The following is a 13,456-nucleotide window of genomic DNA, read 5'->3' as shown; positions in this document are numbered from 1 at the left end:
ACCAAAAAGACCATTATCTATCTTCATATCAAATACCCATGCTGTTACCTTTTGAAATAGTTAGTGCTGGAGACCACTGTGACCGTAGAATATCAAGACAAATGCTGCCATTACTGTTAATATTTGGGTGATAAATTCTTGTTGTAAATGCAACCTATAGAAAAAAGGAACACTTTGAAAACTGGTTTCTTATTACCATAAAATACACATTAAAAACAACTGTCACATTTCAATTACCTTAGGTGGTTTGAAGGGGTAATCTGTAGGGAAATGAATTGTCAAGAAAAATACTCCACCCTGATAGGGACTGTCATTCTGTTGGTGACAAGAAAAACAGAATTAAAATGAGCAAACTACATAAATTATTTATTCTGAAATCAAATCTGAATACTTACTGGCCCCATTATCGTAGCCTGCCAATGGAACACTAAAAAAGAACAAGAAAAAAATTAATCAGGTAGTGATATCTACACTGTACCTAGTACGTATCATTTCCTGTCTACTCCAAGTTCATTTATAAGCATTATGACAATGAGTACAGGCAGGATAAAGAATCTAAGTCTAAAAAATTACTGGAATAGCTTGAAAAACTATTAAGGCACTCAATAAAGTAGTTGGGCTACAGCATCTTGAAAAGTCATGTCAGGAGGGCCAGAGTCATGTTAGGGTATAGCAGGTTAAGACTCTGCTGTGACATGGACATCCCATATGGGTGTCAGTTCGTATCCCAGCTGCTCCACTTCCGATCTGGCTCCCAGCCAGTGTGCCTAGGAAGGTACATGCCATCCATGTGGGCCTTCAGCCTGGTCCAGCCCTGGCTGTTGTGGGCATCTAGGGAGCAAACTGTAATTCCACCTTTCAAGTAAATAAATAAATCTTAAAAAATAAAAAAAAAGAAAAATTCTTATCAGGTAAACAAACTTCTTATTCTTTACCTCAATTTTTTTAAAGATGTATTTATTTATTTGAAAGTCAGAGTTACAGAGAGAAGGAGAGGCAGAGAGAGAAAGAGAGAGAGAGGTCTTCCATCCCCTGGTTCACTCCCCAGTTGGCTGTGCCGATCCAGAGCCAGGAGATTTTTCTGGGTCTCCCACACAGGGGCCCAAGGACTTGGACCATCTTCTGCTTTCCCAGGCCATAGCAGAGAGCTGGATCAGAAGTGGAGCAGCTGGGTCTCAAAACTGGTACCCATATAGGATGCTGGCACTGCAGGCAGCAGCTTAACCTGCTATGCCACAGCACCGGCCTCCAGCCCCTCAATTTAAGAAGTAAACATTTGGGTCCAGTGTTGTGACACAGCAGGTGAAGCCTGCAATGATGGCATCCCATATTGGTGCCGGTTCAAGTCCCAGCCCCTCCATTTCCGATCCAGCTTCCTACTAATGTGCCTGGAAAAGCAGCAAAGATAGCCCAAGTGCTTGGGCCCATGAACCCACATGGAAGACATGAAGAAGCTCCTGGCTTCCTCCTGGTCCATCCCCAGCTGTGGCAGCCATTTGGGGAGTGAACCAGCGGGTGTAAGACCTGCCTGTCTGTCTCTGTCTTTCAAATAAATAAAATATATCTTTATAAAGGAAAAAAAAAAGAAAACATTTGCTGAAAGCCCAAGTTTGTTTATAAGCTCTAGGCATAATTCCAATGAATTATAAAACTGAATAAGGAGATCTCTTCAAACTTCAGAAAGGTCTACTTGTTCCACTTCTATGGTGGTGTCATATTAAGTACAGCACATGCATCAAAAGACAAAATTTTCACTTAAAAGCAAGTTAGTAAATACTTTAACATTCATACTAGCATCTAGGCAAACTTAGGGAAGTTGTCCCTGAGACTGTATCTGATAAAAACCAGTGAACTCCTTCATAAAGTAGAAACATGAAGACTAAGAAGCCATATGAAAATCCGCTGAGCTGTTAATGTTGGGCATTGCCTAAAATCTCCATTACAATATGGCACCTGGCGGATGTTCGAGGGGCGTGTCTGCAGCTGCCACGGTTAAGCTATGTAAGATCAGACTACTGGCAGGGATAGATCTGCTTTAGTTCTGGACATGTGGACAGTGTGTCATCCCTATACTTTGCTAAAGATGCCCCTGTGCGTGGTCCACCCATGCCTGCAAGACCTTTTCACTGACTGGCTCCCCTACTGCACATGTCCTTAGTAAGCTTTATAAGCCTGTACACTTCCTCAATAAAGTGGTTCCTGCTTCGACAGAACTCACGGGTGCTTGTGCTGTGTTCATCACCCCTCGACCTTACCCTTCCCGTTCGCCTTGTTGGGGAGTGTCTGTACTGGCCCCTGCTGGTCAGGGGCCAGCCTTGGACTTGAGACCCCGACAGTCAGTCCAAATTGAAGTTCCTCAGGCCTCTGTAATATGAAGCTGTCCCGCACTGGGACCTGAACACTATTTATTAGATTAAAGTTAAGGGATAGGTATTGCTGAGGTGTCCTTCCTTAGATCATTTTTTGCCAGTAATTAAGAGTTCCTCACACCTCTGTCAATCAACGTTTTAAATGATTAAATGGATACAGAGAAAGCTATTTTGGGCCATTAAGATTGGTCACAATATTTTCCAAAAAAGTCCTATAAACAGAGAGGGGCTGGAGTTTGGCATGAAGGCTTAGACTCCACTTAGGATATCCACATCCAGTACTGGAGTGCCTCGGTTCAAGTCCTGCTTCAGCTTCTATTTCCAGTTTCCTGCTAATGTGCACGCGGTGAGAGGCAGTGAGTTATGTCTCAAGTAGTTGGTTCCCTGCCACCCATGTGGGAGACCTGGATGGAGCTCAAGTTCCCAGCTTCCTCCAGGCCCAGCACTACTAGCATCTGGGGAGTGAAACAGAGGATTTAAGATCTCTCTCTCTCTTTGATAAACAAAGGAGAAAAAAATACTGACTGATTAAAAGACCAACAAACCAGTCAAGCGACCTGTTTTAAGTGTGGTTCTTTCACTTAATTCTTTTTAAAAATGTATTTATTATTTTTTATTTGAGAGGCAGAGAGACAGAGAGAGTGAGACAGTGATCTCACACATCTCCCAGGTACTGATTCAATCCCAACGCCTGCAATAGCAGGGACTGGACAAGGCTGAAGTCAGGAGCCCAGAACTCAATTCAAGTCTCCCAAATAGGTGGTAGGGACCTACTCTATCTGCCACCTCCCTGGGCACACATGAGCAGCAAGATGGAATTGGGAGCAGGGCAGGGACTTGAATCCAGATACTTTGATACCGGGTACAGGTATCCCAAGCAGTTTCTTAACCACTGTGCCAAACATCCACTCCCCCAATCTTTTCTTCTTGCCAAAAATAGTACTATATATAAGAAATTATGAGAGGCCAGCACTGTGGCATAGTAGGCTAAGCCTCCGACTGCGGCACTGGCCTCTCTTATGGACAACGGTTTGTGTTTTGGCTGCACCTCCTCTGATCCATTTCTCTGTTTATGTCCTGGGAAGGCAGGAGAAGATGGCCAGAGTTCTTGGACTCCTGCACATGCATGGGAGATCCAGAAGAAGCTCCTGGCTCCTGATCAGCCCAGCTCCAGCTGTTGCAGCCATTTAGAGAGTGAACCAGCAGATGGAGGACCTTTCTCTGTGTGTATATGCATCTATAACTCTCTCAAAAAATAGTCTTAAAAAAAAATTAGGAAAATCTGAATCAGAACAAATTCCTAGCTACAGAGAAAATGCTTCTTTTTGTTATTCTCCATTCTCCCTATTAACAGAAAACACATTATATTTTATATTTTATGATCAAAATCTATTAACATAGCATAGAAACCTCACTAGGCTTAGAGCAGAAATGCTGACAAGCTGGCAACTAAAACATCTATAAATTATGCAAAAGAATACCCTTCTGGTAAGAGGATGAAAATCATTATTTTCAAGTATTACTATAATCTCTTTTATATCCATATTCTAAAAAGTTGAAGATATTCTAGTGGATTCTATTACCAAGAACTCTACACACAATATCAACAGACTACATTTATAATTCATATATTTTTAGTTAGTAAATCATTCCTACTCTTAATTTTACAACAGAACAAAACAAATGTGGATCCACTGGCATCAAAACTCTAAATACAAAGACATTCACATTCAAAAGCTAGTAATTTTGTCTTGACTACTAAAAAGGGTCAAATATTGCCATAAGAAAAATAAGTAAAGGGGCCAGTGCTGTGGTACAGCAGGTTAAACTGTCGCCTGTAGCACTGGCATCTCTACTAGTAGCATAGGTGCTACTTCATGTCCCTAATGCTCTATTTCTGGCTCCTGGCTTAGGTCTGGCACAGCGCTGGCCATTGTGACCATCTGTGGAGTGAACCTGCAGATGGCAGATCTCTTTTTCCCTCTCTCTTTGTAACTCAAATAATTTTTAAAAGAAGAGGTGAATTTAATTAAAGTATTTGAAGACTTCCCATTTAAATATTCTTGTAGTATTCTTTCGTACTGGTAAAATAAAAGAGTAACTACTAAAATCACTGGCTCAGCTCTCCCTCTGTAATCCTAAGACTCCTAGCTCTCCTATAAGGAAGCATAAACAAGGAGAGAAGAGGTATGAGAATATCTAACTTGCCTCAAATTATACTAGTTTTACAAGTATTTCAAGAATTATTAAAGTTCTTTCCAAGAACTTTATTAAGTTCTTTCCAAGCAGAAAGGACTCTACAAATAGTTACATGATGATGAAAAACTGGCCTAGGGGCTGGTGCTGTAGCACAGCAGGTTAGGCCACCACCTGCGATGCCAGCATCCAGTATCAGAGTGCCAGTTTAATTCCTGGTTGTTCTACTTCCAATTCAGCTCCTAAGTACTTGGGGTAAGTACCCATATGGGAACCCAGGGTGGGGCTCCTAGCTGCTGGCTCCAACCTGGCTGTTACAGCCATCTGGGGAGTGAACCAGCAGATGCAAAATCTCTCTCTCTTTCTCTCTCTCCCTGCCCCTTCAAATAAATCTAATAATAAAAAACAAAAAATGGGGCTGGCGCCGGCAGTGCCAGCACCCAATATGGGCACTGGTTTGAGTCTCGGCTGCTTCACTTCTTTACCAGCTCTCTGCTATGGCCTGGGAAAGCAGTAGAAGATGGCACAAGTCCTTGGGCCCCTGCACCCCCATGAGAGACCCAGAAGAAGCTCCTGGCTCCTGATCGGCCCAATTTCAGCCACTGGGGCCATCTGGGGAATGAACCAGCAGATGGAAGATCTCTCTTTTTCTGCCTCTGCCTCTCTATTATTCTGCCTTTCAAATAAATAAATAGTAAAAAAACAAAAACCAAACTATCACTACCATCTTGGTTTGCTGCTGTCAAACCAAATTACACAAACTGAGAGCTTAAATGAGAAGTTCACAGCTCAATAACTATTATTTAGTATTCTAAATACAGCCTTGAGGTTAAAAGGGACAGCCCTGGCTGTTGAGGCTATTTGGGTCACCGTTGTTGCACAGAACCAGTGAAGACCTCCCCCCGCCCCATCTCTCTCTCTCTCTCTCTCTCTCTAACTCTTTCAAATAAATCTTTTTTTTTTTTTTTTTTAAGGGATAGTGAGAATACTTGTTAGTTTGAAGTGAATCTCTGGAGGCTTACATCTGAGCACACAGACCTCAAGGGTCACATTTACCAAGTGTCAAAACAAAAGAAAATAAAGATTATATGACCAACAAATCTTCAGCTTACTCTCTTTTCAACAAGGACACCTCTTCCTGTTTACCATATCTTTGCAGAAAAGTGGGGAAAACATTAATAGTATAGTAAAATCTGGACAGTTTAAAATAAAACACGTATCCACTTACCTTTACACTCAGTATAATAAAATGTGATATTAAGACACTTACCTGATTGCTAAGAAAGTCAAAAGCAATTCAAGGAGTGAGCATTTGGCAATAGCAGTTTGACACTTCCTGGGACACCCACATCTCTTTATCAGAGTGCCTGGATTCAACTTCTGGTTCTGCTTGCTCCCAATTCTAGCTTCCTACTAATGCATATCCTGGGAGGCAATAGCTGATGGCTTAAGTACTTGGGTCCCTGACACCCAATCAGGATTGCATTTTGGGTTCTGGGCTACAGCCTGGCTCAGCTCTAGCTGTTGTGAGCATTTGGTGGTAGGTAAATCAGCAGATAGGATGAGTTCCCTTCCCTGGCTTCAGCATGACACACTCCTGCTACCCCTAGCCATTGTAGGTATGTGGGGAGCTGAGTCCATGAATGGGAGCACTCTTTCTCTTTCTCTAATAAATGAGCGAGTGGTGGGGAATAGACAAAGTTTCATTTCTGTCTCAAGAGATTCAATTCTGTCTCCTCATAAAATTAAGATGATGAAAAAGCATGCTATTCTGTGTATCCTTACGGTTTATCACCAAGACCTGGTTAAGAATTTTTTGACAGAAATTCATTCTCAAATGGTCTCAAACACCCACAAAAGTTTTAAGAAAAAATTTTATCGGCAAATCCTACTTAGACGAGCAAGTTCAAGGAAGTTATACTGTGCCTAGGCAGATATGGTTGGCAACTTAGTATCTGACTCAAAACTCAATAGCAACACTAGAAAGGAATCAGGGGGATATTATTTTAGAAACAGCTTTATTGATATATAATTCACATAGTATACAACTCAAATCAATGACAGTGTACGATCCAGGGGCCAACACAGCAGAATAGTTGTCAGCATCCCATATCAAAGTGCTGATGTGAGTCCCAGCCACCCAGTTTCCGATCCAGCTTCCTCCTATTTTGCCTGTGAAGGCAGTGGAAGACAGTCCAAGTATCTGGGGCCCTGCCACCCATGTAGGAGCCCAGGATGGAGTTCTGGGCTCCTTGCTTAGACCAGGCTCAGACCTGACCATGTGGCCACCGTGGAGCAAACTAATGGAAGGAAATGCATAGCTGTGCTCTCTCACCCTCTTTCTCTGTCTCTCCCTCTTTTGCTATAAAAGATTTATTTTTTTCAAACTCAGGCTTACACAGAGAGATGGAAAGAGAGAGATCATCAATCCTCTGGTTTACTCCCCATATGGCTACAATAGCCAAGGCTGGGCCAGGCAGGAACCAGGACCTTCATCCAGGTCTCTCATGTGGGTGGCAGGGGTCCACGTACTTGGGCCATCTTCTGCTTTTCCCAGGCCATTAGCAGGGAGCTGTATCAGAAGTGGAGCAGCTGGGACATGAACTGGTGCCCATATGGGATACCAGCATCATGCACAGTGGTTTTACCCACTATGCAACAACGCTGACCTGATAAATTTTTTTAAAAAAATATTTATTTATTTGAATGGAAGAGTGAGAGTGAGAGAGAGAGAGATCTTCCATCTTCTGGTTCACGCCCCAAATGGTCACAACAACCAGGGCTGGGTTAGGCCAAAGCCAGGAGCTTCATCTGGATATTCCACACGGGACAGGGTCTCAAGGATTTGAGCTATCCTCCACTGCTTTCCTAGGCACATTAACAGGGAGCTGAGTAAGAAGTGGAGCAGCCAGGACTCAAAATGGCAACCACATGGGATGCCGGCATTGCAGGTGGTGGCTTAACCTGTGTGCAACAACACTGGCCCCAGATAAAATTTTTTTTAAAGATTTATTTATTTCAAAGACAGAGTTACAGAGAGGTAGTCAGAGAGAAAGGTCTCCCATCCTCTAGTTCACTCCCCAAATGACCACAATGGCCAGAGCTGTGCTGATCCGAAGCCAGAAGCTTTTCTCGGGTCTCCCAAGCAGGTGCAGGGGCCCAAGGACTTGGCCCATCTTCTACTGCTTTCCCAGGCCATAGCACTGAGCTGGATCGTAAGTGGAGCAGCTAGGATTTGAACTGGTGCCCATATGCGATGCTGGCCCCACAGGCTGGGATTTTAACTCACTGAGCCATAGCTCTGGCCTGAGATAAATTTATTTATTTATTTGAAAGGCAGAAAGAGAGAAAGAGAGAAAGAAAGAGAGAGAGATCTTCCATATGCTGGTTTGCTCCCCAAATGGCACAACAGGGTTGAGAACTCCATTTGGTATTCCAAATGGGTGGCAGGGGCCCAAGTGCTTGCTTGGGCCATGTTTTACTGTATTCCCATACACGTTAGTAGGAAGCTGAATGGCAGGTCAGCTAGGACATGAACTGGCACCCATAAGGGATACTGGTTTCACAGGTGGTAACTTAACCCACTGTGCCACAATGCCAGTCCCAAATAATTTTTTTGAAATATTTACTAATTTATTTGAAAGTCAGAGTTATGCAGAGGCAGAGGCAGGCAGAGGCAGAGAGAGAGAAAAAGAAAGAGAGAAGTCTTCCATCTGTTGATTCACTTCCCAATTGGCTACAACAGCCGGAGCTGTACTGATTTGAAGCCTGGAGCCAGGAGCTTCTTCCTGGTCTCCCACGCGGGTACAGGGGTCCAAGGACCCCCAAGTGGGCCATCTTCTATTGCTTTCCCAGGCATAGCAGAGAGCTGGATTGGAAGTGGAGCATCTGGACTTGAACCAGTGCCCATGCAGGATGCTGGCACTGCAGGCAGTAGCTTTGTCCACTACGCCACAGCACCGGACCCCAAGTAATTTTTTTAAGTGTACAATCAAATGGTTTTTTTATACACTGGCAGTTTTGCAATCATTACCACACTTAATTTATATTTTAAAAAGGTATTTTTATTTATTTATATTTTAATTTGAGAAAAGAGAGACGCAAGAGAGTTTCTATCTACTCCTTCACTCTCCCCAAAGGACTATAATGGTTGAGCCTAGGCCAGTGCCTGGGAATGCAGTCCATGTCCAATATGCAGTAGAGACTTAACTACTTGAACCATTACTGCTGTCCCCCAGGAAGCTGGAGTCAGAAGCCAGAGAAAGAAACTCAATCTAGATTTCTGGCCTCCCAGGTGAATGTCAGGGACAAATCATCTGCTGCTCCTCAAAGTGTGCTAGTGTGAAGCTGATATTACAACCAGAGCAGGACTGAAACCCAGGTACTCTGATAGAGGGTACAGGCATCCAAAGCAGCATCTCTCTCTCTCTCTTTTTTCCTCTTTAACAAGCATTTATTTATTTTCAACTACTTAAAAGAAAAACAGACAGACAGCCAGGCAAAGAAATTGATTTTCATTCATTGGTTCACTCCCCAAATGTCTGTAACAGCCAGGAGCCAGGAATTCCATCCAGGTCTCTCAGGTCAGTAACAAGGCCCCAAGCACTTGAGCCATCATCTGATGTCTCCCAGGATGCATTAGCAGGAAGCTGGATCAGAAGCAGATCAGAAGGGAACTGACACTGATTTGATATGTGGGCATCCCAAGCAGCTTAACCTGCTGCACCATAACACCCATTCCCCAAGTGGCATCTTAACTGCTATACCAAACACCTGCCCCTTTGTATACCTTTCTCACAGAACTATTTCCAAGCATGCTTATTTTTCAAAAATCTGCTAAATCTTACAAAGTTTTGTGGATTAGTTTTGCATCACAAAGTACAGTGTCTTTCAAAAATCTTCCCTTAAAAAAATGTTAGAAGACACCCTAGGGAGAAAAGCTACGTTGAGATAAAATGAAAGAAAGGGAAAATTCTCCAACTATGCAACAATATCATCTAATATATTACTTCAGATAAATTGGACATTTAAAATAAGATGAGATACAAACAGAACTCCTTTCATGGGCAACTAAGGATAAATATTGTTTCTTATTTCTTCACACAAAATAAGCTTAAGAGATACAGACTGATCTGTCCCAGAGCTCTCCAGAGGCCTGCTACTAGCTGTTTCATTCCATCATTCTTTGGAAATACTTACTATCATCTCCAACAGGACCTGCTGAACACTGTGCTGGGGGGTCCCGGGCCAGGTCATTCAATTCCTTAAGAAAGAAGAAAGAAATTTATTCAACACATACCTAACTTTTATCTAACAATAAAATATACCATGTTACCAATAGTTTCTGTCCTACTTACTGGTGATGCTCTTTTGGGAAGAGGACTCCTTCAGTGTCAGAGAGGAGCAGACTGGTGAGTCCTAAGTCAAAGTATTTTGGATTCTTGAATGCAAATATATTTTTTCAAAAGCACATCATTACTTCTTAGTCTTTTGGCTAAGATCAAGTGGAGTACCTGGCACGTGCTCTGAGGACAGCATACTAAATAGACTTCTGAAGCAGAAAGATGGAATACGATCTTGCTCTATCCACTCTCAAGCATCAACCTGATATTGCAGTACCTCTAGGAATAGTGCACCCTGCTCCCCAAGAATGAGCTACCTTTGCTTCAGTTTAGTAGGTAATAATCATAAACAGGTATTACATCCTAAAGAAAAAAATGTTTTACATAAAAATGTTGGTTTTTTTTTTCAAAAATGATTTAAGGCCAATTTTTTACACCTAAAACCTTAAGGATGGACTCAGAAAAAGCTCTTAAAATCATAAATATTCCAAAATTATACAAGAACATTGAGAGTATGCTGATATGTTTTCAGTTGATGTCCACTACCAGAGTTCAAAAGGTAATAGGAACAAAAACTCTAAGGGCTGACTGAAGAAATGTCCTCCATTACCACAGCTCTGCAGGCAGAGACTGGCCTATTCTGCCTGTATGAACAGTCTACAATCATGTGTCAGCTGCTGCTGCTTCTTTTTTAATGTTTGTTTATTTTCAACTACTTGAAAGACAGAGATGGGGCTGGCACTGTGGCGTAGCAGGTAAAAGCTGCCACCTGCAGTGCCAGCATCCTGTGAGTACTTGGGGAGGCTGGTGCTGTGGCATAGCAGGTAAGGATGCCAGCATCCCATATGGGCAGTGGTTCGAGTCTGGGCTGTTCCACTTCCAATCCAGCTCTCTGTTATAGTATGGGAAAGCAGCAGAGGATGGCCCAAGTGCTTGGGCCCCTGCACCGGCATGGGAGACCTAGAGGAAGCTCCTAGTTTTGGATTGGCCCAGCTCCAGCTGTTGCGACCATTTGGGGAAATGAGCCAGCGGAGGGAAGACTTCTCTTTCTCTGCCTCTCTGTGACTCCACCTTTCAAATAAATAATTTAAAAACAAAACAAAACAAAAACTCAGAATCTTCCATCCACTGATGTACTCTCCAAATGCCCATAGCTGGGCCAGAGCAAAGCCAGCAGTCTGGAACTCCATCTATGTTCTCCCACATAGGTGGCAGGGGTTCAGGCACTTGAACCATCATTGTTGACTCCCAAGATGAATTAACACAAAGCTAAATTACAGTGGCCTGGCCTTCAACCAGCACTCTGATATGGAGTGTGGGCTACCATGCAGCAGCTTGACCTGATGTATCACAATATCCACCTCAGATGTCCAATTCTCAGTTGTTTTTTTTTTAAAGATTTATTTATTTATTTGAAAGTCAGAGTTAAAAAGGGAGGGAGAGAGGGAGGGAGGAAGGGAGGTGGGGGAAGAGGGGTCTTCCATCCACTGGTTCACTCCTCAATCAATTACAATGGCTGAAGCTGTGCTGATCCAAAGCCAGGAGCCAGAAGCCTCTTCCAGGTCTCCCATGTGGGTGCAGGGGCCCAAGGGCTTGGCCATCTTCTACTGCTTTCCCAGGCCATAGCAGAGAGCTGGATCAGAAATGGAGCGGTTGGGACTAGAACCGGCACCCATATGGAACGCTGGTGCTACAAGTGGTGGCTTCACCCAGTATGCCACTGCACTAGCCCCCTCAACTGTCCTAACAAAAAAGCCCACAAACTTGAGGTTAATTGTGTAAACATGAAAAAAAGATCATGAGGCAGCGAATCACAGTATGTTCCTTAGATACTTGGGTCCCTGCTACTCAGATGGCAGACTCCATCTCGAGTTCTGGGTTTCTGGCATCAGGCTGCTCTGTCTCCAGCTGCTGTGGACATTTGGAGAATGAACAAGCAGATAGGAGACTTCCTTCTCTGTCTCTGCCACTTATAATAAAAAAATATTTTTAAGATAAGCTGATTTTTATATAAAACTTATGAGTAAGAAAAAAATGTGAAATCCATACAGTTTCTTTCTATATATATATATATATATTTTTTTTTTTTTTTTTTTTTTTATTTGACAGAGTGGACAGTGTGTGAGAGAGAGAGAGAGACAGAGAGAAAAGTCTTCCTTTAGCCGTTGGTTCACCCTCCAATGGCCGCCGCGGCAGGCGCACCACGCTGATCCGATGGCAGGAGCCAGGTACTTATCCTGGTCTCCCATAGGGTGCAGGGCCCAGGCACTTGGGCCATCCTCCACTGCACTCCCTGGCCACAGCAGAGAGCTGGCCTGGAAGAGGGGCAACTGGGACAGAATCTAGCGCCCCGACTGGGACTAGAACCCTGTGTGCCGGCGCCGCAAGGCAGAGGATTAGCCTAGTGAGCCGCGGCACCGGCCATACAGTTTCTTTCACAATGTACATTTCCCATCAACTTTTTAAGACTCCTCATGTAGGAGCCAGCACTGTGGTGCAGTAGGTTAATCCTCTGCCTGTGGCACCGGTTCTAGTCCCTGCTGCTGCTCTTCCAATCCAGCTCTCTTCTGCGGCCTGGGAAAATAGTGGAAGATGGCTCAAGTCCTTGGGCCCCTTCACCTGTGTGGAAGACCCAGAGGAAACTCCTGGCCCTTGGCTTCGGATCAGCACAGCTCCGGCCACTGCAGCCATCTGGGGAGTGAACCTATGGAAGGAAGACCTTTTCTGTCTCTCCCTCTCACTATCAGTAACTCTCTCTCTCAAATAAATAAAAATCTTTAAAAAAAAAAAAAAAAAAAAAAAGCCCCTCAGTTTGCAGCACAGGCATCCCATATTAGAGCCGGTTCAAGTCCAAGTCACTCCACTTCCAATTCAGCTCTCTGCTATGACCTGGGAAAGCAGTAGAAGATGGCCAAGTCCTTGGGCCCCTGCTCCCACGTGGGAGACCCGGAAAAAGCTCCTGGCTTCGGATCAGCTCAGCTCTGGCCATTGCAGTCATCTGAGGAGTGAACCACAGGAATGGAAGATCTCTCTCTGTTTCTACCTCTCTCTGTACCCTGTCTTTCAAATAAATAAAATAATTCTTTTAAAAAATAAAAGACTCCTCATGTAAAGGTATGATTCTAATATTTCAGATATCGGCACCAGATTCTAGTCCCAGTTGTTCCTCTTCCAGTCCAGCTCTCTGCTGTGGCCCGGGAAGGCAGTGGAGGATGGCCCAAGTGCTTGGGTGCCTGCACCCGCATGGGAGACCAGAAAGAAGCACCTGGCTCCTGGCTTCGGATCGGCATAGCTCCGGCCATAGCGGCCATTTGGGGGGTGAACCAACGGAAGGAATACCTTTCTCTCTGTTTCTCCCTCTCACTGTCTGTAACTCTACCTGTCAAATAAATAAGTAAATAAATGATCTTTAAAAAAAATTTATTTTCTCAAGTATCTCAATTTTTGGTTTTGTGTCACCCTACAACAGAGATTCCCTGCTTATCTCAAGAAAAAAAATATAATAGTCTATTGTATAAGTTCCCACTTCCAAATGTTGTCTGCACTGTA

General features: G+C 43.6%; 1 protein-coding gene and 1 pseudogene across 2 annotated transcripts in view; one reads left to right on the top strand and one right to left on the bottom strand.

Annotated features, from left to right (window-relative positions):
• UBE2D2 (ubiquitin conjugating enzyme E2 D2) overlaps positions 1–13,456 on the bottom strand; it is a 52,883-nt gene that overhangs the window by 8,981 nt on the left and 30,446 nt on the right. Inside the window, exons 1-5 of one of the 2 annotated variants that reach the window (XM_017341091.3) lie at positions 9,923–9,945; positions 9,765–9,828; positions 396–427; positions 238–315; positions 49–154 (exon numbers count right to left, since the gene is read on the bottom strand). In XM_017341091.3, coding sequence (XP_017196580.1) covers positions 49–154; positions 238–315; positions 396–427; position 9,765 — 217 coding nt within the window. In that variant the 5' untranslated portion in view covers positions 9,766–9,828; positions 9,923–9,945. Of the gene's footprint in view, positions 1–48; positions 155–237; positions 316–395; positions 428–9,764; positions 9,829–9,922; positions 9,946–13,456 lie in introns of those variants that run through there. The other variant, XM_008255106.3, reaches the window with a different exon arrangement.
• LOC127490888 (U2 spliceosomal RNA) lies at positions 10,040–10,206 on the top strand (annotated as a pseudogene).

Source organism: Oryctolagus cuniculus, chromosome 6 (assembly GCF_964237555.1).
Source record: "Oryctolagus cuniculus chromosome 6, mOryCun1.1, whole genome shotgun sequence".
NCBI lineage: Eukaryota > Metazoa > Chordata > Mammalia > Lagomorpha > Leporidae > Oryctolagus > Oryctolagus cuniculus.
The sequence above is the reverse complement of the archived record's forward strand: the minus strand, read 5'-3'. Positions and strand labels throughout refer to the sequence as shown.